The sequence below is a fragment of the Emydura macquarii genome, unplaced genomic scaffold (genome assembly GCF_026122565.2).
Source record: "Emydura macquarii macquarii isolate MOO-44397 ecotype Brisbane River unplaced genomic scaffold, CSIRO-AGI_Emac_v2 contig_2417, whole genome shotgun sequence".
Lineage (NCBI taxonomy): Eukaryota > Metazoa > Chordata > Testudines > Chelidae > Emydura > Emydura macquarii.
Genome location: NW_027132554.1, coordinates 2,587,468 through 2,614,822, shown reverse-complemented (window position 1 = coordinate 2,614,822; position 27,355 = coordinate 2,587,468). Strand labels below are relative to the sequence as shown.

Here is a 27,355-nt window from a genome sequence, read left to right as displayed (position 1 = left end):
TAAAGATAGGCTGCATTATTATAATAGGCACTTAAACAGCTCCTATTGTAGTTAAAAGGTACATTCAGGTTCCCAACAGGTTTACACATGCCTCTAACTTTGATAAAGTCTCCATCTGAGCTAAAGATTCTCATGCATCTTTACTGTCCACAGCCATCACTTTTCAGCAGGAGGCTGGGTAGGAAGAATTGTGAGCAAAATCCTTTTAACTTTTTGAACTAAGTAGATGAAAACGTGCCAACCTTAGGAGTTCAGATACTATAGCACAGAATACAGAAATTAATTAAGGGGGAAAAAAACAAACAAACAACCCCCTCCTCCCCACACATACACTTTTTGACCTAGGCTGATTTCAGCACAGAACAGGTCTTTTTTTTTTCCTCTTGAGTTTATGTAAACTGCTGGAGGCAGACTCTCTTGAGATTTGGCTTCATATTTAAAAAAAAACAAAACAAAAAAAAAAACAAAACACAAACCCTTACAAGCTATTTGGTGATATTTTTACCTTCCCAAAAGAGGAGAACAAAAGGGAATGCTATGCTAGGAACTACGTTAGTACACAGTTCCCAGCACTGAGCCCTTCACATTGCTCATACAAGCTTAATCCACAGGTCCTGAAATTTGTTGTTTAATTAATGATCACACAACTCCTCCCACTAGGGAAGTGTGATTGGCAGCCAAGTAACTAAGATACTTTGGAGAGAGGTCTCTAATAAGATTAGTTAATAGCCACAGTGTCAGTCTCTGGTGTACAGAACCATTTCCCAAGTTTAAGAAAGAGACCAGCAATAGACCTGAGGTAGTTCTCTGAACGCCAGCAAGTAGCTAGCTCAAGAGGCAACTGGGCTTGAACTATACGGGGCACAGTCAAGAACCCCAAGAACCCCAAGGCTCTAGACAGTCAGGGACACACTGCCTCACCTGGTCCCAGCCCCGATCCACTGGCAGCATGTGCTGGGAAGAGAAAGCAGTGACAGGAAACAGAAAGAGTTAAGAACACCAAGTAGAAAGGCAAACCATTCATTACTTAGAACAGCTAAGTGTGGCATTACAGGGGCTTGAGATGTGACAAGAGAAGCACTCAATCTATTCCTTGTTTGACAGCTGCAAAATCTCAAAGACAGAAAGAACAGCAGTGAAGCCACATCTAAAAAGCAAGAGGCTAAGCTTCTCTAAATGTGCAGTACTATGTGGAACATGGATGGTCAAATGGATTATGCACCCAACTGGGAGCCAGGAGCTTCTGCATTCTAATCTCTGTACTGCCAGTGACAGCAAGTCATTTCCCCATTCTGGAGAGCGGTGATACCACCAACCTTGTAAGGACATGGCAAAGCTTTGATATGAAGTGATCTGCAAGAGCTAAGCAGAAACATATTAGCCAAAGGGCAGCAAATTACAGATCCATTGCTCCTCACTGACTCAGGGCACTGAGACCTGGGCTATGCCAGGATACAGGGTTACCCTCAGTTTGCATACACGGGAGCAGAGAATCCTCTCAGATCTTTCATGGTTCTCTCCACTGCTTCTTTATTACTAAAACCATGTTTACATCAGGAGTTTATCTCCATTGCAACAATTGACTTAGCTACACCAGAGCAAACCCCAAGAGTAGACAAGGAAAGCCAGAGTTTGCAGTGATGTAGCTGACTCTTGTTTGAAGCCAGGGTAAGCATTTCCAGTGCAAATAATGGATTTTCTAATCTACAGGGGAGCTAAGTGAGCCGCAGCAATCGATTGCTGGAACTGGGTCAAGTCTCAGCACAGACAGTGCCGGAGGATGGATGCCATCTCGTTAAGAAAATACTCTGAATGGCACTTTTCCACACAAGCAATTGCTGTAGTTGCCGTAGGGATGCTGTACACCCAGACAGGAATGGAGCTTTAATCGGTGGCGCCTCAGTCCAGGATCCCCACCTGCCTGGAGTCCACTTGCAGGAGTCATGGTTTCTGTAGTTTGCCTTGGGCTGTTGCTGGAGAACATGCTGCACCCAGCATATATTAAGCCCCTCACTGCTCTGGATCCTCTGTGTTCCCTAACCAACAGGAGAGGCAGCTACTACACCTTGGAAGGAATTAGGGTCTCCACCTCTTTAAAGTCCACCAATTCAGTGTTCTCATACAGGGAAGTAGAGGAAATGCCAGGACTTATGATTAACGCCAAAACAGGAGATCAATGAGTATGGAGTGCACGCCACACAGCAGGGGTTGCAGTGCAAGGGGCCAAAGCAAAAAAGGGGCCATGCAATTGCTAGCGGCACACGCAAAGCCCCCTCACGCTAGTACATTAGAATGGGATACAGCCTACAAATGGATCTGTACAGGCATAACCAGCAACACACGTGGTTCCTAACAGCTTGCTCCACGTGAAAGTGACACGACAGATAGGGAAATTGGTCCAATAAAAGATATGACCTCACCCGCCTGGTCTCTCTAATACGCCAGGAACAATACAGCTACAATACTATGAATGGATACTAGAAGTGAGTTTGACATGTAACACTATACTACTGTATATGAAACCTCAGGTTTCATTGCTTTTTGAAATCAAGACCTCTTAGCAGGAGAATCTAACCTCGCAGGTCAGAGGATTGTTAGCTGGATATTTAGCTGTGCCCATGTTAATAACCAGCCTTTTGGCAGTAGCAGAGCAGCTTTTCCGGGTCTCTGACAGTGTAGTAAAATAGGCCATGTGCATTTTGAAATAGTTAGGAGGCCCTGCGAATACACAGTAGTTTGGCCTCCATTTGGCTATAAAAATAGGAAGTTAGTGAGCAGTAACTTTGTACCTTCCATACTAGTTTAGCAGTTGAGAGAACGTCCAAGCTATGACATCTTTAAGCCTTATGTAATAGAAGTGCTGGGGCCATGCACACACAGACAGATCACACTGAACACTAAGGCTTGGAAGCCATGATTGAGAATCACAAGCTTCACTTTTTAGGAGAGTTTTAGGTCAGAATCCCCCGTGTCCGACAGACAGCTGCAAACCCCTCCTTTCCCTCAGCCAGAGCTCTGTGCTTGTACTCATTGCTTGGCCAGTTTTACCTTCTCCTGCTCTGCATGCAACACCCATGCCTGCGTGTGTTCATTTGTCATTTGCAATGAGTTGTTTCTCTGCTCCATCAGCAGGTTGCTCTGTTCAACATACCTAAGAGAGGAGGTGAAACCACAAAAAGTGATTTGAGCACGTACACAAAAGGGGACTTGACGTGAAAGCCTATTACGGAGGAAAGACAATGGCGTTTGTGACAAAGCCTCATTAACAGAGTATGTTCCAAAACAACTGTGTATGATGCAACCAGGGATATATGGCTATTTAGGGTCTGTCAGAGTTCAAGGTCAGAAAGGATCATCAAGATCTAATCTCACCTCCTGTATATGACAAGTCAGCAGCACCACCCACTTGCACAGCAAACTCAGCAACCAAAATGAAATCAAAGCATTACAGTCTACAGGAGACTAGACTATTCTGTGCCACAGGCAGAGAACAGGAAAGCTTGAGGTGCAACAGTGCTTGAGGCACCCGCAATGCCAGGGAAATGATTAAATGAGATATACCCCGATAATCTTGGCAAGTGACGTGCATCCACATGCTGCAGAGAAAGGCAGAAACCTCCCAAGGTCACTTCCAATCTGACCTGGGGGAAAAATTCCTTCCCGATACAACATATGGCAATGAGTTAGACTCTGAGCATGTAAACGAGAACCAGACAGCCATGCACAGAGAGAGAATGCTCAGAACCCTGGCCCATCCTGCCCAATGTCCCGTCTCCAGCTAGAGCCATCTCTGATGCTTCAGAGGTAGAAAAAAAAATAAAACCTCCCAAAATAAACTTGGAGAAAAACGTCCCTTCCTGGCTGGCTGAAACCCTGAAGCATGAGCTTTAGGACCCAAGATAAATTAGAAGGGAGCTCCAGGGCTCCCAACACCATCACAAATGATTAGAAACCTTCTTATTTCCAGCCTGAATTTGTTTGTGGCCAGTTTATATCTATTTGTTCTTTACTAATACTGCCCTTTAGCTTAAATAGCTTTTTACCCTCCCTGGTATTTACCTCCCTAATATATTTAGAGAGAGCAATCATATCCCCGCTCAGCCTTCTTTTTGCTAGACTAGACAAGCCAAGCTCTTCCAGTCTGCTCCATTCCCTCAATCATCCTAGTCCCTCTTTGTTGCACTAGTTCAAGAAAGATTAGTTTAAAAACTGGAACACAGGTGACCAGAATCGTACCCAGTATTCCAAATGAGAAAGACAGTCTGACCGATGTTACAGAAACATTGGTGAATCTGGAGGTAGGGGAGATCCATTAGGATCTCTGCTCCATCCTCCTGCTAAGAAAGCAGTGTTCCTGCAGTACTGTAAAGCGTTTAACATCCCAAGTGTTGTGGCTTTCACTCTTTCTTTGGGAGACTATTCCCTTCTAGAGACACTGCATGGCGCACATATGAAACCAGGGATAAACTGAGAATACATCCCATGCACAAGCCACCTTCTTCACTTGATCTGATGGAGCAGCAATAAGAATAACCAGAGAGAGCAGACCCAATCTCCCTTTGGTCATAAGGCAAAAGCGCATTCCTAAGTAGCCAGGTCTGTAGCCATGAGTAACCTGCACCCTCCTGCTCCTCACCGCTGATTCCGCTCAATCAATTCACCGATCTTCTCATTCAGCTCTTCAATCCTGCTGCTCTTCTCAAATACTTCTTGCTTCAGCCTCTCGTTCTCCTAAGGTGGAACCACAGAGTATGAGCACAGCCATCTTATTTGGGTGACCTAGGGAATGCCACCTACAGCCGACTACTTTATCAGAAGAAGTTTAATAGTAATGCTGCAACCTCCTAGGCAGCTGCAGAACACAATAATGGTTTCCTTACTGAGGAGCCAATAAGGCTAACCTAGCACTCAGCCACCCTCACCTGAATTATGCGCTGGATATTGCTCGTGATCATTGCAGCTTCCATGGTAACCGAAGAGATGCCAGGTAACAGCAAGTTGTTGCTAGTGTTCTGTTTCTGTAACTCCTCCACCTGTACGGAATAAAGCATGGAAGCCGTACTTGAGTAGGGTGTGAATGTGAGCATTTAGCAGCAGATAGAAGTCAGATGACTACACAAGGAATTAATTCAAACTCAACTCCACCAAAGTAGGGGAGGTGATATCTTTTATTGGACCAACTTCTGTTGGTGGAGGATAAAAGCTTTCAAGCTTCATTTGATCACTCATACAGCAGTTGTAGAATATGCACGTAAACTACAGCCACACCATCTTGGGCAGGTCTGTGGGATTCCTTGGAAGTGAGGCACTAAGTGTAACATCACAACAGACAGCTCCTTCAGAAGGTCATCCTGCTGTAACTCGGCACTTTTTATAGTAGTCAAATCAAACATGAAGTATGTTTAGTGAAAATTCCACTATTCTATGCTGTTACTGCGTAACATACAAATTAAACACAGCAGCTTGAACTTCTCAACATGACACCTACTTCTGAGGCACTATACAGCTGAGAAGGCCAAGTGGCTTTAACCCCTTGCAAACAAGCCCCCTCCATGCCAGGTCTCTGTCCTTCACAGCCAGGTCAATGTCATTACCTTGGCAGCTAGATGATCCATTTTATCAGCTACTTTGCTAACAGCCATTCGGATTTCAGTGTTATGTTGTCGAGCTTCTGTCATCAAGAATGAAGTAACATCACCAGCTGCTACAATGGGAAGGAGAGAGGTGACCAGTTAGAGTGGCAAAAAGACCACCACAGAGGCAGAATTATTAGCACTGGCCGGCATTCAAAGCCTGGCAGCTATAGGGGCTACCATCTTCCTAAAGGTCTTCTAGATCTTCTTAATCACTGACAAGGTATGTTATTGCTTTCACTAGAAGAAACCAGGTCTATAGCTGCAGGAAACTAATGGACTTGTTTACAGCAATTCATAGATTCCAAGGCCGGAAGGAGCACTGTGATCATCTAGTCTGACCTTCTGCATAACACAGGCTATAGAACTTCTGCACAATAATCTCTAGAGCGGTCCTTTCCAACCTTTTTGGCTCAAGGGCTACAAATATAATTTTTACAACCCCGAAGGGCCACCAGTCTCCACCAGCAGGCCCCCCGTCCCACTGCAGCCAGATGGAAGGAGTTCAGCAAGGAGGCAGCCTCCTTGCTGATCTCCCATCTCCCGGGCTGAAGCAGGAAAACCGCACGTATCCTGTAGCTCTGTGCACTCCATGTGGGTCCCTAAGAAGTGGCTCCCTTCTGCAGCCAGGGAGATGGAACATCAGTGCTCCCCTCTGGTTCCAGCAGGGATCCCAGCACCTATGGACTTAGGCGCAGCAGCACTGATCTCCCATCCCCTTGGTTGTAGCAAGGAGCCTGCACCTGTCTTTTAGACCTGGGGCAACCTGCTCCACCTGGGTTCTTAGGCAGCGGATCCCTTCTGCAGCCTGTGGGAGGGGAGTCGCGGGTCACTCTGAAAGCCCCCACGGGCCACTTTTGGCCCCTGGCTACAGGTTGGGAACCACTGTTCTAGAGCATCTCTTAGAAAAACATTCAATCTTGATTTAAAAATTGCTAATGACAGAGAATCCACCACGACTCTTTATAAATTGTTCCAATGGTTAATGCCCTATTTCCAGTCTGAGTTTATCTAGCTTTAACTGCCAGCCATTGGACTGTTATACCATTCTACTAGATTGAGGAGCTCATTATTAAATATTTGTTCCCCAGGTAGGAACTTACGGATTGTTATTGTGGCTGCCAAATCTTTAAATACATGCAATAGGATAACCAATACAGTGCAGTAATTAGTTTTAATAATTTATAATGAAATTTAACAAGTGACTATATTAAAGAGCCACTAGCCATAGGCACATTTTGGGACTAGGCCTCAGAAATTTTTTGCTCTTATTAGTCCCTCCTCTGGGTGCACCTTGGAAGGTGGGGAGAGAATTGAATTATTAAGAACCGTTTTGTCTCTATCTGGCATTAAAAAAATGTGACAGCATAAAACCGAGCTGGTAGATGTAAGGGATCCGAACAGGATGGGGTACATCTGCTTCCAATCATGTGTGGATATTTGTTACAAAAAATTGTTTACCATGCATCAGTGCAGCTGTGAGATGTAATATCATTTTCTTGACATACCTTGGAAAGGTGCTGGATACAGCTGTCCTACAGGCTGGAGTTGAGAAGCAGCAGCAGTTTGTGAATAGGCATATGCCATTCCTGTATATGGCTAATGGAAGAAGACACTTCATTTTGTTTTGTTCTAACATAATTTCAGTCACATGCTACTCACTACAATTTCTGTTATGGGTGAAGTTTAAGAAACAAGGTCTGAGTAGAGCATCTGTAGATTAAATAGTCTCTCAAAATGGATGCCAAGACCGCAAATATCACTGCAGCCATTTTTAAGGAAGAACAAAATAAAATCCATTCACTTCAGTTGTACCTAGAGATGAACGCCACAAAACCCAAATCACTTTTTTCCTGACAAGCTCTCTCCACTCAAGGTAAGTGAACTGAAGCATTTGGGGTCATGAACACTATTAACTCAAGAGTTTCCATTTGGTCCAAAACTATCATGCTTCGCATTGGATCAAAATTGAATTATTTTTAGAAAGCCTGGGGAAGGCTGTTCAGTAGCGTTTGAAGTGGTGGTGAAACACTTTTACTGCTTTAAACCAAAGATGAGAACACTTTCTTTACATAAAGATGTGCAGAACAGTTGAAATCCAGGAGTTGGAACTTTCCATGTGTCTAATCCTAATTATGGAACATTCTCCTAATTAAAAACAACGAGAGTCCTGTAGCACTTTAAAGACTAACACATTTAATTTCTACAGGCATCAGCTTTCGTGGGCTGCAACCATGCATCTGACGAAGTGGGTTGCAGCCCACGAAAGCTGATGTCTGCAGAAATTAAATGTGTTAGTCTTTAAAGTGCTACAGGACTCTCGTTGTTTTTGCTGTATACAGACTAACCTGGCTACCCCTCTGGAACTTTTCTCCTAATTAAGTTTTACACAAAAAGATTTTGGAAGCAAAATCTTGGGAAATTAAAAAGCCACACTATTCTGTCTGCACAGCACGCAAGCTAGGAGTGACATTGTTTGTGCCTGTGGAAGTTGCACAGAGATTTGATTTGATAGGTAAGCATGCTTAGATTTGTTTCTGTGCTGGTGTTTCACTATGGAATATTTGTTCCCCCATGTAGATATTTAATAGACTGTAATCAAGTTACCTTTTAACCTTCTCTTTGTTAGACTCAAGGAATTCAGTCTATTTAGTTTATTACCACAAGGCATATTTTCTAATCCTAGAGAATAGGAGCAGCAAACAAGGGAGTTTTGCAATGGAGTGTTCCAGTTGAAGGAAGAGTGACTACGTGACCCTTGGTGTGTGTTTGTTGTCTGTTTGTTGTGTGCTTGCTCGCTTGCAGTGTGCCTGCTCAATTGAAGTTTATAGTGTGGTCTGTTTGGGTGGGTTGTGTGATGAGCCTTGAGGCCTGCTAAGCAAGGCTGAAAGCTTCCTAACTGAGGATTTAGCTGATTTAGTCCCTAATCCCTTTCAAGGGACAAGGGGTCAGGGATGACTTGGAGAACAAGGGTTTAAAATAACAGAGGACCAGAGGAGCTAGCAAACAGGAGTTTTGCAAGGGAGTGTGAGGCCCAGATACACTTAATAAATGTTCTCTAAATTTAGGCCAATAACCTCCCTCTCCCTCCACCCCCCCCCCAAAGAACATGAACAGAAAACCCTGCAAGAGTACAAACAACACAGGCAGAAGTCCAGCAGCCGAGAGAAGGCTATCCAGTTTATTGCACTGAAGGCAGCATGTATGATTACCTGCCTTGTGGGCAGGTGGCACATGGCCCTCAGAGACGGTATGGCTTGAGTGGCTGAACTGGAGGAGCTAAGGGAGACAGTGAGATATATAGATAAGACTTTCGGGAACAGAGAAGGGACCCCACCCCCCCAGCTGACAGCCTCTGTGCTACTGAGGAGGATGAAATACTTGTTGAAGGAGAATGTCAGAGTGGAGCAGAGGGAAATGATCCCATAGTTGGGACCCTCCTCCCAGATGATGATGTCGCAGTGTTCTCTCGCACTGAGGATCCCTAACCAAGGGAGGGGACCCATGTTATTACGAAGAGACAGGTAATAGTAATGTGGGTGTGACGCTGGCAGACCAGGTGCCAGTTCACACCAAGGCCCCTAGGCCTCCTCGAATATTGATATAACAGGTGTCACAGAAAGTTGGTGGAATGATGATAATCAATGGGACATGGTAATACCAGGGTACAAAATACATAGGAATGATAGAGTAGATTGCACTGGTGAGAGATTGGCACTATGTGAGAAAGAAAGCAGTCAAATACAGTAAAAATCTTAAATGAATCTAACAGTACCACAGAATCGCTATGAATAGAAATTTCATGCTTGAATAAGTATAGCAGTATGAATATGCTATTGACATCTGACCAGAATGGTGGTAGTGACAGTGATATGCTTGGGGAGATTAGAGGCTACAAAAACAGAAAATCCCCTAATAATAATAAATGGGAGATTTCAATTATCCCCATATTGACTGAGAACATGTCATCTCAGGATGAGATGCAGAGAGAAAGTTCCTAAACATCATTAATGACTGCTTCTTGGAGCAGCCAGTCCTGGAACCCACAAGAGAATAGGTAATTCTTGATTTAGTCCTATGTGAACACATGATCTGGTCTGAGAGGTGAATATAACTGAACTGCTCCATAATAGAGACCATAATTAATAAATTTAACATCCTTGTAGGGGGAAAATAACCAAAAGAAACCCACCACAGTCGCATTTAACTTCAAAGAAGGGGAAGTACACAAAAATGAGGAGGCTAGTCAAATGGAAATTAAAAGGAACAGTCACAAGAGTGAAATGCATGCGAGCTGCACAGTAACTTTTAAAAAATACTGTAAGAGAGGCTCATTCTATATGTATACTGCAAATAAATAAAGAATAAGAGGATCAGAAAGTGCTGCCACAGCTATACAGAGTAAAAGAGGCAGTAGAGACAAAAATATCTTAATAGAATATAAAATATCTTTTAAAAATTGGAAGTCAAATCCTACTGAGGAAAATAGAAAGGAACAAACTCTAGCAAATCAAGTGTAAAAATATAATTAGGGAGGCCAAAAATGAATTTGAAGAGCAAGTAGCAAAAGACAAAAAAATTGCTGTTAGTTTTTGTAAGTACATCAGAAGCAGAAAGCCTGCCAGAAAATCAGGGGAGTCATTTGAAAATCCAAGTGCTAAAGGAGCACTCCAGGAGGACAAGGCCATTGCAGAGAAGTCAACTGAATTCTTTGCATTGGGCTTCACTGCAGAGAATGGGAGGGAGATTTCCACACCTGAACCATTCCTTTTAAATGACAAATCTGAGGATTGAGAAGTCAACAGAGCAGGTTCTGGAACAAATTGATAAATTAAACAGTAATAAGTCACCAGGACCAAATGGTATTCACCCAAGAGATCTGAAGGAGATCAAATATGAAACTGCAAAACTACTAACTGTGGTATGTAACTTATCACTTAAATCAGCTTCTGTACCAGATGACTAGCAGACAGCTACACCAACTTTTAAAAAAGGCTCCAGAGGCAACTCTGGCAATTACAGCAAACACAACAAGAGTCCTGTAGCACTTTAAAGACTAACAAATTTAATTTCTGCAGGCATTAGCTTCCGTGGACTGTAACCCACTTCGTCAGACTCTTGTTGTTTTTGCTGTATACAGACTAACACGGCTACCCCTCAGGAACTGGCAATTACAGGTCAGCAAATCTAACTTCAATATCAGGCAAATTGGTTGAAACTACAGTAAAAACCAGAATTCTCAGACACCTAGATGAACACAAGATGTTGGGGAAGAGTCAACAAGGCTTGCCTCACCAATTTATTAGAATTCTTGGAGGATGTCAACAAGCATGTGGACAAGAGTGATCCATAAAGCCTTTGACAAGATCCCTCACCAAAGGCTCTTAAGCAAAGTAGGCAGTCATGGAATAAGAGGAAAGGTCCTCTCATGGATCAATAACTGATTGAAAGATGGGAAACAAAAGGCATGAATAAATCATCAGTTTTCAGTGGAGAGGGAGAATTGAAGGGTCTCCCAAGGATCTGTAGTGGGACCAGTGCTGTTCAACATATTCATAAATGATCTGGAAAAAGGGGTAAACAGTGAGGTGGCAAAGTTTGCAGACAATACGAAACTACTCAAAATAGTTAAATCCAAAGCTGACTGAGAAGAGTTACAAAGGGATCTCTCAAAACTGGGTGACCGGGCAACAAAATGGCAGATGAAATTCAGTGCAAAGTAATGCACACTGGAAAACAATCCCAACTACACATACAAAATGAGGAGGTATAAATTAGCTGTTACCACTCAAGAAAGATCTTGGAGTCATCATGGACAGCTCTCTGAAAACATCTGCTCAATGTGCAGCAGGAATCAAAAAAGCTAACAGAATGTTAGGAACCAACCATTAGGAAAGGGATAGACCGTAAGATAGAAAAATATCATAATGCCACTATATAAATCCATGGTATCCCCACATTTGGAATACTGAATGAACTTCTGGTTGCCCCATCTCAAAAAAGATATTAGAACTGAAAAAAGCACAGAAAAGGGCAACAAAAATGGTTAGAGGTATGGAACAGCTCCCATACAAGGAGAGATTAAAAAACCTAGGTCTTTTCATCTTAGAAAAGAGATGACTGGGGGTGGGGAAGATCTGACAGACGTCTATAAAATCTTGAATGGTGTGGTGAAAGTGAATAGGGAAGAACTGTTTACCCCTTCACATAACACAAGAGTCAGGGGCCACCCAATGAAATTAATAGGCAGGAAGTACTTCTTCACACAATGCACAATCAGCCTGTGGAGCTCGTTGCCAGGGGATGTTGTGGAGGTCAAAAAAAGATAAATTAATGCCTGTTAGCCAAGATGGTCAGGGGTGCAACCCCATGCTGTGTGTCCCCCTAAATCTGACTGCCAGAAATTGGGGCGTGATTTAAAAGGGCCTGTGGATGGAAGGATAGATATGTATCTTCCTCTCTTCCACACACACCTTCCCCGAGGCCCACTGCCTGTGCTGTCTGCCCCTCTCCTGAGCCAAGCTTATTTATTACGCGCCATGCAGGACCCAAGGCAACTGATGATGTGGTATCTGCTACTCGGCTCCCCAAGTTCATCTGTAATCTCCCTGGGGAAGCCAAAGGATCCGGGAAGCAGATACCACCTCCTCAGCCATCCAGGAACCTGCATGGCCCATAATAAATAAGTAAAAACTTCCGGCGGAAGCCCACTCAGATCTCAGCCCTCCCCTTATTTTTTGGGAGGGGTGGGGGGAATTGACTGCTCTGCCATGGGGCCCGGAATTGCTGTCGGTGGGCCTGGCAACAGGGGATGTATCACAGATAAAATTGCCCTGTTCTGTTCATTCTCTTGGAAGCACCTGGCATTGGCCACTGTGGGCAGATAGGACATGGGGCTAGACGGATCATTGGTCTGACCCAACCTGGCCATTCTTAGGCTCTTTATTTATTCTTGTGGCTCTCCTCTGAACCCTCTGATCTTTCAACACCCTTCAGTTTGTTAAGACGGCTCCTTCTTTGGGTGGCTCCTCTCTTCCAGCTGCGTATCCCCTCGTCCCCACAATGGAGCAGAACATATACTTATGGGAGTGCTGTCACCAGAAGCACAGAGGTTGGCATTAGTCTGATTTCACTACCTGAAAGCTCTGTGTACTTCCAGGGAGAGCTGAATGGGGCTGGAAGGTTGCAGGAATCAGGGCAGCAGAGGGTGCTTGGAGCCCAGAAACAGATGGTTGAGGTACTGAAAAGAAACGAAAGAAGATATTGTTGCTGAAAGTCATTATGTTTAATTGCCTAAGACACTTAATGTCAAGTAAATGGGTCCCCTCCAGTCACGGAGTACCAAGGCTAGTATGAGACCATCCACAATCCTGCCTAAACGGAATCCATCTGAGGAAGATTAAAGGGCTGTCTTCATTGCTAAATTAGCAAGAGGATTGCCCGTAACTTGAGTCCCATCCACCCATGCAGACACTTCACTTCAGTGTGGTAGTACTTTTAACTCAAGCAGTCAGGCCTGCTGGGGGGAGGCGGGGGGTGTTAAAGGTTAAAGCCTGAGTGAGCACAACTCAGCTTCTAACATGATCACTCTACAGCCTGGATGCCGGCTAGCGCCACTTGTGTGTTATGAGTCCTCCGATGCCTTCCCACAATTCTCCTTCTCTTCCTCCTCATGTACCTAGAAAGGACTAACATTCGCCCACAATCCACTGAGAAAGAATTCCTAGAGCAGTGCAGCAAGCCATGCGACATGCCCCCAGAAGTCACAGTGACACACACAAGTGCAGTGCCAGTGTGAACATAGCAGCTCAAATGTTACTTCGCAGTGCGGCCACATCCACTCACGCTAGAATAACCCATGAGAAGTAACTAGAACTGACTCTGCAGTGAAGACATACCCTAACTAATTCAGCCTCCTGGGTACAAGAAATAGTCTATCTGGAGAGCTGAGTGACCCTCACGTCACTCATTAGGGAGTGAAAAGTCACTCTCTCTTTTCAGTTTCTTAAAAGAATACACCATTTATGCAGCAGGAAACGCTTAAACATGCCCACCCACGAGTGCAGTGTCTACTTAAACCCAAGCAAACTAACTCATTACCTTGCGTTGTCAACTGAGGCAGTACTGCTTGAGCTGGCTGTGAGAAAGGTCTCTTGGGGGATGGAGACACTGGCTGTGCTGTTCCTCTCAACGTATTTGGATCCTACAACATTCCCAGATTTCAGTCAGTATTAGTAGGTTAACAATTTAGTCAACAGGTCGGATGTAAAACCATTCCTAAGATCAGATATGATTAACAGCAACGTACCCATTTATAGACAGGGAATTTAAACTAGGCAGGAATGCCAGCCTCCTGTGGAACTACACGTCAAAAGTCCCAATCATATAAGTTATCCCAAAGAGCTTCACAAAGGCACAAGTGAGAGACTGACAGAGCAACCCCCTTGCAGGCAGGCAGAGGTGCACTCTGTGCACTCAGCAATAGCTCTCGCACAGCCTGGAATTTACATCAAACCCTACATTTTAAGAAACACGAGTGCTTGGTGACGCACCTCTATTTCTGAGTCACTGGAGTCAAGCTGGGTACCTGCTGTCCCCGCAAGGAAAGGTAGCATGGGTTGTCCCATTTTGGCCATCCGAGAAATCAGCTTTGCTTTTGCTACATCAGGATTCTGGAAGAAACATTTGCAATTACATTGCGTCAGTATCTTTTAACCCAAGTTTTTCAGTGCTCTCTTGACACTAACCCTTATTATTATGGCTCTAGAGCTCAGAATTTTAATTGACTAGGTTGCAGAAGCTTTGTACAGTCATTTTTCCAGCTATCAAATGAAGAAAGTCTGTGTATTTAGAGAATAGCTAAAGGACCAAAAGATCTCGGATAATACTTTTATTTAAAAAAAAAGAGAGAATAGAATTAATATACTGTTTTACATCTGATTTTACAGTCATGAGTATTGTATAGGTATCTATTGACAAACACGTTAACAAGCTAGAGACAAGCCATGTGAGGTAATATCTTTTATTGGACCAACTTCTGTTGGTGGAAGGGACGAACTTCACATAGCTCTTCCTCAGGTCTGACCAAGGAAACCAGAGCATCCAAGCTAAATACAAGGTGGGACAGGCTGTTAAGCATAAGGTGTTCTCACATGTCATAGCACAGCTTTTGAAGGTATTGTGTGCATTTTCTTTGAGAACAAGGACAGAGGTCAGATGTTCGCTTTGTGAGAATTCACACAGGAATTCAAATCATTCTCCAAACAACTCCAAGAGAAACTCTACAACATCATTCACCAGGGACCCACCGCAGGGACCTCCTACATGCTTCCCAAGATACAAAAACAAGGGAACTCTGGCAAACCAATCATATCTAGCCACTGCACTCTAACCAAAGGAATATTAGGACTCACAAACCACCCTCAAACCACTCACCCACAAGGGCCAGTTTCCTTTAGGACACAACCAACTTCCTCCAGAAACTCTACAACATTAACAATCTCCCTCAGAACACCACCCTTCACAGATGTCAACTTCCCTATACACAAACACCCTCACCACTGCTGCTTGCCTCAAATCTACAAGACAATGGACAACACAAAAATCCAGTCTAAACATCACCAAACTCATCCATTTCAACCTCACTGTTAATAAATGTAAAGTTGTTAACAAACAAACACTTTGTCCAAACCATGGGAACAGCCATGGGTACTAGGATGGCTCCCCAATACGCCCACCACTTCATGGTTGACAAAAAAATTCTGGAAAAATGCATCACAAAACAAGTAATATACTGAGATACATCAATATTTTCATCCTCTGAACAGACGACCTAAACTCCCTCATAGTTTTCCTTTATAGCTTCAACCACCATGACCACGTCATCAGTCCATCAAACACTCTCTAGAACACTCCCACACCAACATCCGCTTTCTGGACACCATGATTAGCTTCTGCAATGGAACTGTACAGACAACTATATACAGGACACCCACAGATCACCACACCTACCTTCACAAATCCAGTAACTACCTAAGGCTCACCAAGACATCCGTTATCTACAGACAGACACTCAGATACCACAGAATATGCTCTTAAGATGACTTTTTCCCAGACTTTTTCCTAACACACTTAAAACCACCTTCTCCAAACAAGGACACTTCACCGGAGAAGTAGACTGCACCATGGAACAGTCCACCCACATACCCCAGGAGAACCTGCTTCAATACAGAAAAAACCCACCAACGCACCCCCCTAGTTGTCACCTACCACCCCATACTAGAACCTATCCAGGGTATCAAACCATTACAACCCATACCTGATGGGGACCCCATCCTGAAAGAAATATTTCCTGAAAGCCCTCTTCTGGCCTTCAGACAACCCCCCAACCGCTCCAAAATCATCATCAGAAGAAAGCTCCCCACAGACCAGGACACATCAACTCAAAGCTGCACCAGACCCTGCCAGAATAAGAGATGCAAAACCTGAAGACATATCTCCACTGCTACAATAATCAATACCCCAGACAGCACATCTTTCAAGATTCATAGGTCTTACATACAACTATCACAACAGGTGGTGTACCTCATCCAGTGCATTAAGTGCCCCAACAACAGCTATGAGGGTGAAACTAGACAATCACTACGCTTTCAGACAAACTCACACAGAAAAATAAAATAAATGCCTTATCACCCACTGGCAGACACTTTTCACAAAGCAATCTCTCCCTATTGGACTTCAGTCCTCATTCTTAAAGGAAACCTGCATGACACCTTCAAAACACAAGCCTCGGAACTTAAATTCATAACTCTGCTGGATGCTCAAGAACATGGACTTGACAGAGATACTAGTTTTATGGCCCATTAGAACAACTTGTAACACTCTGCTGCCTGCTAACCCTCCATTGTCCTACAAATGCAGAGGTATTAATTTTAAGTGGTCTTCTACAACCGGAATGAAGCCCTTATGGTTAACAATCTGTCCCACTTTGTATTTAGCTTGGACACTTTGGTTTCCTTCTCCAGAACTGAGGAGTTCTGTGAAGCTCAAAAGCGTGTCTCTTTCATTAACAGAAGTTAATCCAATAAGAGATATTACCTCACCCACTTTGTGTGTCTCTCACATATCCTGGGACCAACATGGCTACAACAACACTGAAAAAGATGGAGCGTTTCATGGCTGAATTCCTACAACTACTTCTCAAAATTAACCCACTCCTTCATACTATGGCTGTGCTCCATCTGCAGAAGGGATACAAAGGATTTCCTTACAGTGGCCCCTTTTATCATGTAGCACACGGAAGACCTTCTCACACTATTGCAGCTAACAAACTTACTTTTGAGGGTCTCAAAAATAAAATGGACAGCAAGGTGTATTAAGTTGATCATCATCATGGTATTTGAGCACCACATATGAGATGAGTTCTAGTTCTATTAGCACCCACTGAGCCAAAGAAACTAAACCCTTAAATACAAAATTAATACAAAAGTACCCTTCAAGGGCCATTGTACAAAAAAGCATATGGACCCACATGTCCTTGAGTTCCCCACACAACAACTAGAAGTGACAGGAAAATACTCAAGTTCTCCTTTAAATAGCAAAAATGCCTATAGAGGATCAAGCAAGTCAGACTCAAAGCTGAAACTGTCCCCTTAACTCTACTGTTCCAGTAGACATGGCCTTATTCAGGGAAGTGAGGGATGACCAGGCCCACAGGAGATAAAATTCAGGCTACTGGACAAGGTGAAATGAAAAACTTTGCTAAGACTGGAGCTATTGAAGATGCCACTAGCCATTAACAGGGTGAGAGATGCAACATTTTAAAATAATTTACCAAAAGAGGCCACAAGGGAGTGAAAGAGAAGTTAAGACCAGCATTTCTATTTGCAAACGACAGTGATGACAAAGCCCCTGAACACTGGCACAGAGTTGTTTCAGGCTCCCATGAGGTTACTGGCTATTATAAGGGAAATCATGAACCCCAGTGGGGTTGGATATTACAGACAGACAATGTTATCCAACTTTTTTTTAAAATCATTTCAGGCTGCATACACTCACATATTTCACTAGTGATCCAGGGAGCTTAGTTTTAAGTATAAAACTCTGCTGTTCATTTAAGGACAAAATTTCAATCTTAATTCTGAGGGGACAAGAACTAAGTCTTCCCATGTTTGTATAGCACCCAGCAAAATTAGACTTTGATCCAAGGGAGGTTTGTGGATACTAACACAATATGAGTATTAAAGAGATAATGCCTTGCTTACATGCATTTCAGATAGGCCATTAGCACTATTTTAATAATTTGGGCATGACTTACGCCCAAATACATATATGGATATATCATGTATATACACAGGATATACATCCTGTGTATGTTTCACATTAGCTAAAGCAACACTTACTGCTAGTTGTTCACTGATAGAGTTAGACTTGGCCCGAACAGCTGGCTCTCTGCAGAGAGGAAACAAGTATATGTTGAGATTAAAGTTAGAACTCCGAAGAACTGATTAAGAGTATGCAGCATTTCTAAATCACTGAACATACTTGTGAACTGTAATCCCCATCAGCAAGACTTCACTTTTCCATCATAAGATATTTCAACACTCCATGTTTGGAAAACTATTTGTAACCACATGTGAGAGCTTAGATTCTGGACCACAATTCTGTAGCAAATTCCATGACTGTGGAATTGCAGAATACACAAGTCACTGGTGATAAGTATTTACTCAAATACTGTACTTACTACTATACAAATGCCTCCAGCCTTATAATGAGCATTTCTAATGTTTTAGCTGTTTTTCCAATAATGAGAAAATGTAATCTGCTAGGAGACATATCATATTGGTATTTATTTATTACATTAACCAGACAGCTATTTTTGTCCTGCAAATTGAACACTGCAACCCCACAATCTGATGCTATCAGATTGTGACAGGTCATCTGTAACAACCTTTCCTCAAGGAAAGTTATAACAGGAACTGTGATGTTTTTCCAAACTTTGCATCATCAGTCGAACAAGTGGCTTACATTTGATGTAGCAATAAAACAATCAAGAATCACAATATTGGTCATGTCAGATTTCAGTTGCATATTGCATAGCAATGGCTCGTTTCATTGCCTCCCACTCAGATTTTGTCAAATTCCAAAGCAAATATTGTCCGAACAGCAGAAAATGTTAACTTTTTTTGGACAGCAAATGTTTATCTGTGGCTCTGATTCTGCAATGAACTTAGCACACAGATCTGAGCCTATGTTTGCCAAGTACTGCATACATTTATACCATTGGAGGAAGTGTTTATTACCAGCTTGCTACTACGTTAAAAGCATGGAGGATTCTTGCATTACCTTTGGTATCATGGGGTTTTGCTGCCATCAGTTTGGGTTTGTAAATAAGAATGAACAGATCTTACTGATACTTTCAAAAATACTAAGTTCTAGGAGCTATGAACTCATTTTGCTTCCTTATTTTCTTACCCAGGCTTTGGAGGTATTGTAGAAGGAGGCAATCCAAGAGGGTCTGCGGAGAAGCTGTCTGAACTGGGTACTGGGGAAGGTGCAGAAGAATCCCTAGAACCAATGCTCTGTCCATCAGAGCCAGACTCCTTCACCAACTTCACCTAAGAAAATCATGTTGAAGGTATTACACAAAGACCTGTTTTTCTGGGTCCTGAAACAACTCTTTAGTATTCTGCTTCATTCTGGCCAATAAAGAGCTACAGGTTTGAAGCTTCCCTCACCATCTCACTCTTCATAACTTGACGAAGGCTAGATTTATTCCCCCCCCCCCGAACATCTTACATGCAAGTGGCAGAAAGATATCTAGACTAAATTCGAGGTGTGTCTTAGTATATTTTTTATACTTTATATATTTTATATAGTTACATTTTTTGTACTTATCCCGAGATGTTACTGAGTATATGGAAGCTTCTAACTATGTAGTAATTCTTATGTAGAGGGAGGTTGTTACTTTGCAGGTAGAAACGATGGAAGTGTTGCCAGCCAACAGCCCAAAACAGATGTACAAAAATATATTTGGAAGGAGACACTCACCCGCTTAACTTCCACCTCAAAAAGCAGGGTGGAATCAGGAGGGATACGACTGGCTACTCCTTGGGACCCATAAGCCAATGCTGGAGGAATAACGAGAAGTCGTCTTCCTCCTTTCTTCATCCCGATCATCCCTTCTTCCCAGCCCTTTACATTTCAGAGACACAGAAGAGAAAGGTGATTTGTAAGCAGGAGTCTGACCCGGTGACATTAAAATATCTGTAATCCTTCTCATAAGGCTGCTCTAGGCCAGGTTAGAAAGGTCCCACTACGCATATGGAAGAGTTTCTTGTAAAGCTCTGTGGATACAGGGTTGCTCCATTTAGGATTAAAAAAACCCTTACAGGAGGAGCAGTGGCTCTCAACTTTTCCAGGCTACTGTACCCTTTTCAGGAGTCTCATTTGTCTTGTGTACCCCAAGTTTCACCTTACTTCAAAACTACTTGCTTACAAAATCAGATATAAAAATACAGAGGTGGCACAGCACGCTATTACTGAAAAATTGCTTACTTTCTCTTTTTATCAATGATAAAAAATTGATTGAAATATAAATATTGTATTTACAATTCAGTGTAGAATATACAGAACAGTATAAACAAGTCATTGTCTGTATGAAATTTTAGTTTGTATGGACTTCATTAGTGCTTTTTATGTAGTCTGTTATAAAAGTATCTTGGTGAGTTAATGTACCCCTTGGAAGACCTCTGCAGGCCCCCAGAGATACGCATTCCCATGGTTGAGAACCACTGGAATAGAGGACCCATAATGGCCAATTAAAAGCTGCAATGTTAGTTTCTAGGAGTCAGGAGGCAACACCTAACGAGTAAACAGTGGAGCAGATTGCAGCTTTTGCCATCTTTAATATGGAGGCGCAGCCAGCCTCCAATGCCTCGGTTTGGGTCCCAGAAGCTTGGATGAAGCCTTGCATAGCAACTCAAGTCTGGTCTGCACTGGGAAATTACATCGGCATAGCTATGTCTTGCAGGGGTATGAAAAATCCACATCCCTAAAAGACATAGCAATGCCAGCCTAACCTCCCCCTCCCCCCAACAGAGACTGCTGCGTTGATGGAAGAATTCTTCTGTCAACCTACCTACTGCCTCTCAAGGAGGTGAATTACATACACTGATAGGAGAACCCCTCCCGTTGGTGTAAGCACTAAGCACTCCAGCAGCACCACTGGAGCCATACTGCTGTCATGGTTTCAGTGTAAACATAGCCATAGTTTCCATGGGTCAACATTTGAGTACTTTAAAGAGTAACCTCCGGTAACTTCTGCTGTAAATTAGTCATCTGCCCAATTAAGTGCCATGCTTAGGTTAAGATATAGCATTTAAGAAAACTGATAAGTAGAAAACAGATGTTAATGGGGCAAATTAGAGAGTCAGTCAGTTGTCCAACAGGATGACCATGCATTATGGCCAGATAACACTGTATCGCAGTACCAGCTAGCTGGATTAACATGCAGCTATGCATTTAAAAAGTCAGATGACCAAATTCAATTTCAGTTAGTAGCAGATGGTTACAGGACCAGTACCAATTACTATTAATGCAGTAATTAATGTTTAAATTGGGAAAAACTGGTTTTGAAATCCTAAGGCTTGTTTACACAAACACTTAGTTGATGGGCAAGCTGGGGTGTAAATCCACCCCACACTAGCCTGCCATATGTTCTGTGCTAAATGTTCTGTAGTGCAGAGCAGCAGGCTCCACGCAGACACTTACACTTCGTGCACAGCAAACTAGCGTGGGGTAGATTTATACCACAGCTTGCACAAATTAAGTGTTTGCACAGACAAACCCCTAGCAGACAAACAGCTCTTCCTTCTTTCTCCCCAACCATGAAAAAAATCTCAGATCAGTGCACCAGTTTGATGGACCCGAGAGGTGCCATGATTCAGAGGAGTTTCATAAAATCCCCACACAGCTTCAAGGGATCTGGACACATGAAAAAACGTAATGCAATACATTCTTATTTAACTAAATTTCCTTACAAGGAAGCTACTTTTCTGGAAGCAGAACTTCTACCTTGTGCAGCCTCCAGAAAAGTATCAAGGCTCCTCCTGATATAAAGAATTATTTTCAAACAGCCAGCTTCCTTTCTACCACACAGGAGAGTTCTATGGACTTCCCTTTATTACTGACAGAGAACAAGGAGGCTTGGTTATTGGAGGGTAAGGCAATAAGAATAGATGCAAGACGCTGTGTAAAACAAAGAAAAGAGATTTTAAAAAAGAAGTCAGGAATTTCTTTCATGTCACTGATGCAAGCACAAGTCTTGTTTTCTATCATTCTACTATGAATATAAGAGAAGTTATTATGGTTTGTGTAAATCCTGGACAGAACATTCAGAAGTCTTGCAAAATCTGAGACGTTAGTACACAGAAAATGAAGGTAAAATTCCAGACGTTCTACCTTAATTACTTTTCCAGAACCCAGCTTCAGACGCAACAGCTTGTTCTTGTTGACATTTGAATCAAACACCTGTAGAATTGAAGGGTACAATCACTAGGATTTCCTACCATGGGGCTGATAAAGCTTGCAGTTGTAAAGCAGTACTCATACTAGTAAATAACGTAAAAAAAGAGCACCATGTCCTTTATTTCATAAATACCTACCACTTATACAATGTCTCCCAATCTGATAACTTCCAACTGCATATTGACACTTTTGTAGGCATGCAGTAATTGGAGACTCAAGCTTGAAAAGCAACTTTAAGTTCTCCAGCTTGGGCAAGAGTGGATCAAATTAAATGCTACACAGCCAGACTGCAGTAACAATAGTACAACGGGCCCAGCCACGTGTCGCTAGCTTAGTGAAGTCTGGGAGTTTATTATATACAAGTATATTTTAACTTCTGAAAAGTGCTATACAACTTGTATAATATTAGTGTTCTGCTTTATGTATGCCGTTAAAGTGGACAGCATCCTACAGCAAGGAAAGGAAATTACACCTGGATGTTCTATATATTAGCAGAGATCACGAGCCACAGGGCCATGGGAGTGTCACATTATGCTGACATCCTATTGACTTGCTTCCCAAAGAAGAAATGAAGTCACCCTATTGACTATATCTCTGGATGCCTTATTAGAGGAAAAGCATTCTTCCCTCCTAGCATGAGGAGCTGACTGGGGATAGGATACATGGAAGAGACCTCTCCATGCATTTTTATGTGGCTGCAAGACAGCTTCAAAACTAGATGTTTGTAGGAATAAGATGCTTCCCACCTCCTTCAAAGCAGTTTCCTAACCAAGTAGTTACTAGACAAAGCACAACTTGTGCTTTAAGTAGTAACATCTTCAAATATTCTTAAGTTTCTAGAGAAGAGAGGGTCTCATGGCAGATGTAAAGTTACACCTGATGCCTGGTCAAGCCATTTTCAAAGCTAGGATGACTAACTCCATTTGCATGGCTCTTTTGTTTTATGTCCATGTTGGATATTAAAAATAAATCATAAGCATTTCAATCATTTCTTCCTGAACACTTACAGACTAGTTACTATCTCCACCATTCAATATCCAAAGGAATTTATGAAAGGAATTTTCTGTAATATTCTTACGAATCCTACGTGTGCCTCAGTTCCCCCTATATTTAGCATGGCTACCCAAGTGGGGGGGAAAGGATTAAGATTACTCTCAGGGCAGACTAAGAGACATACGTGTCTCTTAGTCACCAATGCTGTGGATCCGTGACACCCGTCATAAGGTAGGATGGAGAGAATACTTTCACATCCAGTGGTCTTGAGATTACAACTCTCTTCCAATTATTTACTTTAAGAATGTATATTAACCCATTACTTATAATAAAAACCCCTTTACCTGTCCAAGCCCATTGTTCTGGAACAGCCAACCGGTATAGACAACCTCCAGAGAGTCTCCTACTTCCAACCCCTGCCCCTCTCCAACGATGAGATCCTGGTACAGTACTGAGTCCAGTGAAGGGCTGCTGTTGCATTTGGCAATGCATAACTGCAAAGGAAGTCCAAACATTAGCACCTTTTGTCTGCGGGCAGCTGCAGCAGCATGACAAATTCCACTTAGCCAGAAGACAGGAGATATCTGATTTATTTCTCACTGTACCAGAAAGAAGCCAAGTGTTATAGACGCACTTTAAACATGTGGACATTACTAATGCGTCATCCCCTTATGCTGCACTTCGCTCATATGTAAAATGAGAATACCACTTATCTCACAACAGTGTGTTGATGGGTTTAGTTAACATTTTAAAACACCTACATCTTTGGATGAAAGTGCTACAGAAATACAAAGCACAACAATTTGAAACATGCTACCCTGTATTCAGGGAGCTAAACAGAATGCTAGCTAAATCAAAGGTCGGCCAGAATGCAGCACATTCCCAAAGCTACAATATGCATTTAAGTTGTAGTTTAAATGGGGAGACGAGGCTGAACTGGGCTTTGATTAATGCTGCTGCTTAGCGAGTTGTAAGAAACCATGATTTTTGTTTGCTGTTCTGAACATGATCCCAATACCAACAACACAGGGAAAGTTTGCGCAAGAGTGCAGCTTGCTGGATTAAGGAGATGATTACCTGTTTACTGAAATCCATGGCTGCCTTTTCTGACTCGAACATGAGCGACCAGTTTTGTCTCTGATCATCATAAAATGTACTGTAGTTGTTGGGCTGAACCTATGGAAAAGGAAATCAGTCCCATATCAAAATTACAAAGATGTGTTCAGTTCAATTATGATAAAAAAGCTACTGAAATGAGATAGAGGAATTTTATTGCTTAAAAACTAGCCAGGCTCAGATGCTGAAAGTTAGACTTTATTCCTCTGATCAGTACCCTGAAGAAAAATGCTTCAGTATTTGCTAATATGATTTACAAAGTTCTTCATATAGATCACAATTTCCTAAAATGGATGCTTAAAGTTAGGCTAGGAAATCTATATTTATGCAGCTGAATATAAGCAGTCTGATCTTCAAAGATGCAGAACATACTTGGTTCCCGCCGTCCGTGGGAGCTGGCAGGTGTTCAGCACTTCTTAAAATCAGGCCCTCTCAATCTCGGTCCATAACCTTGGATTTAGGGGCCTAGCTTTGGGAACCCAGGTGTAACAGTTGGAATTTTTTGTAATTATTTTTTTCAAAATAAATAAATAAATAAATAATTCTGCGTGCTTCATTCCACTCTCCTCCCCCCCAGGTTTGAAAATGTTGGTTGTAGTTGTTAAGTCAATATTAAAACAGGACAGAATCTGGTTTAGAATTTCTTACTGTGATCCTATGTTGCGTGTATTGGCAAAACATTTTAGCAAGATCGCCGCTAAGAAAGATCTCATCTTTCCTGCTGCTTGTTACTGATAGGCTAGTTATTCAGGACTCTGATTTTTTCAGGAATTGGAGGAAAAGTGAAATGGAAACTTTCAGAATGGCTTGCGAAAACCTAGCAAATTCTTACTGAAAGAGAAACATGCTGTCAGATTTCATACAGAGCTTAGGCATTTTCTTGCCATCTCTTCATCAAACACCGTTTCCATTCCCATAATAATTTAAATAAATTACAGGACAAAGGTGAATTTGGGTCTGTTTGATCCCATTACAAGTATAGAAGAAAAGCAAAGTAATATCATCTGCTCTGTAAAAGGGGGATCATGATACTTTCCTCCACTGTAAACCGCTTTCAAACCTACTGATGAAAAGCTCTATACAAGAACTAAGTATTATTATTCCTTGGCAATTTATATGACGTAGGAAGAGAAAATAGTTTATACAACAACATTCTGAATTTATGGTGCACTTTACAGAATATGAGTAAATCACATGCCTTGTCTCAAAGACTTCACAATCTATAGCCAACAGAGACCTAGACAACATTCCAGGAGAGGGAAGGTCATAACTTCTAGCTGCTGTGTACAGTACAGTGTACCAGAAGCTTAAGGGAGGGTCTACACCTAAAATGCTGCAGCGGCACCACTATAGCGCTTCAGTGAAGATGCTGTTATGCCAATGGGAGAGTTTCTCCTGTCGGTGTAAGTTAATCCACCTCCTTGAGAGGCGGTAGCTAGGTCAATGGGAGAAGCCCTCTTGTCCACATAGCACTCCTACTCTGAGGGTTAGGTTGGTATAACTGTGTTGCTCAAGGGGTATGGATTTTTTTACACCCCTGTGCTACATAGTTACACCCATGTAAGTCTGTAGTGTAGACCTAGCCTAAGTAAAGAAAAAACACATAGGACTACTGAAAAATAAAGATTTTCTAATGCAGAGTCTTACCGTGAACACAAACCCTGGATGGATCCTGGCAACTGTGATCTGCTGCTGCTGATTGATATAAAGGAGGATCTTGTACTGGATTTCAGAAAGGTGGGGGGTAGGGGAAGAGGAGAGACAAACAAAATTAACAAAAATCCCCAGCAGGTGAAATTCTGGTGTGCACTACAAGAGATACAGTAACACTAGGGCCATAATTTGTCTACCAAAGGTACCAGTAATAAGTGCATTCAAAGCAATGAAATTTAACTGCTGAAATGTAAATAGCAGTTTGCACTGTCCTCAGAGGGAATCTATGCAGTTCTGTATTACAGCATATGTAGGATGTGCATATACTTTCAACTCTTCTACATACACATGTACTTAGCCTGGAGACTCACTTCACAGTTCTTAAATATTCATGTGCTGAAGCATCTTGCTTTGATTGCACCAAATCAGCTTTGATTCTGGTTCTATATTCTGCTTCCTGCTACTGCATAGTCTAACAGCACAGCTGTCCGGGTGGCTGAGCAGTCTAAGGAGCTGTGTTCAGGTCACAATCTCCTCTTGATGTTGTGCAGCCTAGCAGATAGAGCACTGGACTGGAATTCAGGAGACCTGGGTTATATTCCCAACCCTATCACTGACCTGCTGGGTGATCATAGGCAAGTGACTTCACCTTCAGAAGTCGGACTAGATCAAGAGTAATCAATTACTTTTTTGCCAAGATCCAAATTTCTTGATTAAGGTATAGTCAAGGTCCACACTCCGGAGAAAATCATTCAAACAACAAGATTTTGAGGTCTGTTCAAAAATGCCTGGGGGTCTGGATTTGGCCCGTGGTCTACCTATTAACTACCCCTGGATATATGATCACAACTGTCCCATCCGGCCTTAGAACTTATGAACTCTTCATCACATAAGAGTATCATAATGCATATAGGCAAGGGATACGGTAAAAGATGGGTGTTCAATTCTAACTTTTAAATTTCTTGACTGTTGAGAGCTTAACAATGCAGCCACAGCTTTGCATTAATGATCTAACATTTAATTTCGTAAGTTTTTATTCGATAAAGATGAAAAGATCTCCTCAATTCTTTGACTGATCCGGTAACAAAGGCCAGCTGTTACCTTGCAATATTAAGTATACATGTCACCAGTTTGCTGAACAAACAAAGGTTAACGAGTGTGTTAATATTGCAGGCAAAGTACGCAGTCGCATATCTGTACATGTGAATTCCTTTGTGAAGACACAGTTTTAGAGAGCCTTAAAAGATAGTATAAGCACCTCCCTTTCCTGCCTGGCCAGCCCTTCACCTCCCTGTTCACCCAAGACTTTTGGGGAGGGTGTGAGGGGGAGGGCCAGGAGGGTGGGAGTTTAAAAAAAAAAAAAAACCCAAAGGCCTCAAACTCAGTTTACTGTAAGAAGTATTATTTAAAAAGAGCAATTTAGGGAGACAACA

The 27,355-nt window shown here is 42.4% G+C and overlaps 1 protein-coding gene across 6 annotated transcripts in view; it reads right to left on the bottom strand.

The window, feature by feature from the left end:
- FKBP15 (FKBP prolyl isomerase family member 15) overlaps positions 1–27,355 on the bottom strand; it is a 53,798-nt gene that overhangs the window by 13,849 nt on the left and 12,594 nt on the right. For 2 of the 6 annotated variants that reach the window (XM_067561545.1, XM_067561547.1), the window contains exons 5-20: positions 25,917–25,991; positions 24,231–24,329; positions 23,498–23,647; positions 22,095–22,163; positions 19,683–19,826; positions 19,107–19,249; positions 18,035–18,083; positions 14,186–14,305; positions 13,734–13,836; positions 12,770–12,873; positions 7,142–7,232; positions 5,595–5,704; positions 4,923–5,033; positions 4,637–4,731; positions 3,049–3,151; positions 922–954 (exon numbers count right to left, since the gene is read on the bottom strand). In XM_067561545.1, coding sequence (XP_067417646.1) covers positions 922–954; positions 3,049–3,151; positions 4,637–4,731; positions 4,923–5,033; positions 5,595–5,704; positions 7,142–7,232; positions 12,770–12,873; positions 13,734–13,836; positions 14,186–14,305; positions 18,035–18,083; positions 19,107–19,249; positions 19,683–19,826; positions 22,095–22,163; positions 23,498–23,647; positions 24,231–24,329; positions 25,917–25,991 — 1,599 coding nt within the window. Of the gene's footprint in view, positions 1–921; positions 955–3,048; positions 3,152–4,636; positions 4,732–4,922; positions 5,034–5,594; positions 5,705–7,141; positions 7,233–12,769; positions 12,874–13,733; positions 13,837–14,185; positions 14,306–18,034; positions 18,084–19,106; positions 19,250–19,682; positions 19,827–21,707; positions 21,918–22,094; positions 22,164–23,497; positions 23,648–24,230; positions 24,330–25,916; positions 25,992–27,355 lie in introns of those variants that run through there. The other 4 variants (XM_067561548.1, XM_067561550.1, XM_067561546.1 and 1 more) reach the window with 3 other exon arrangements.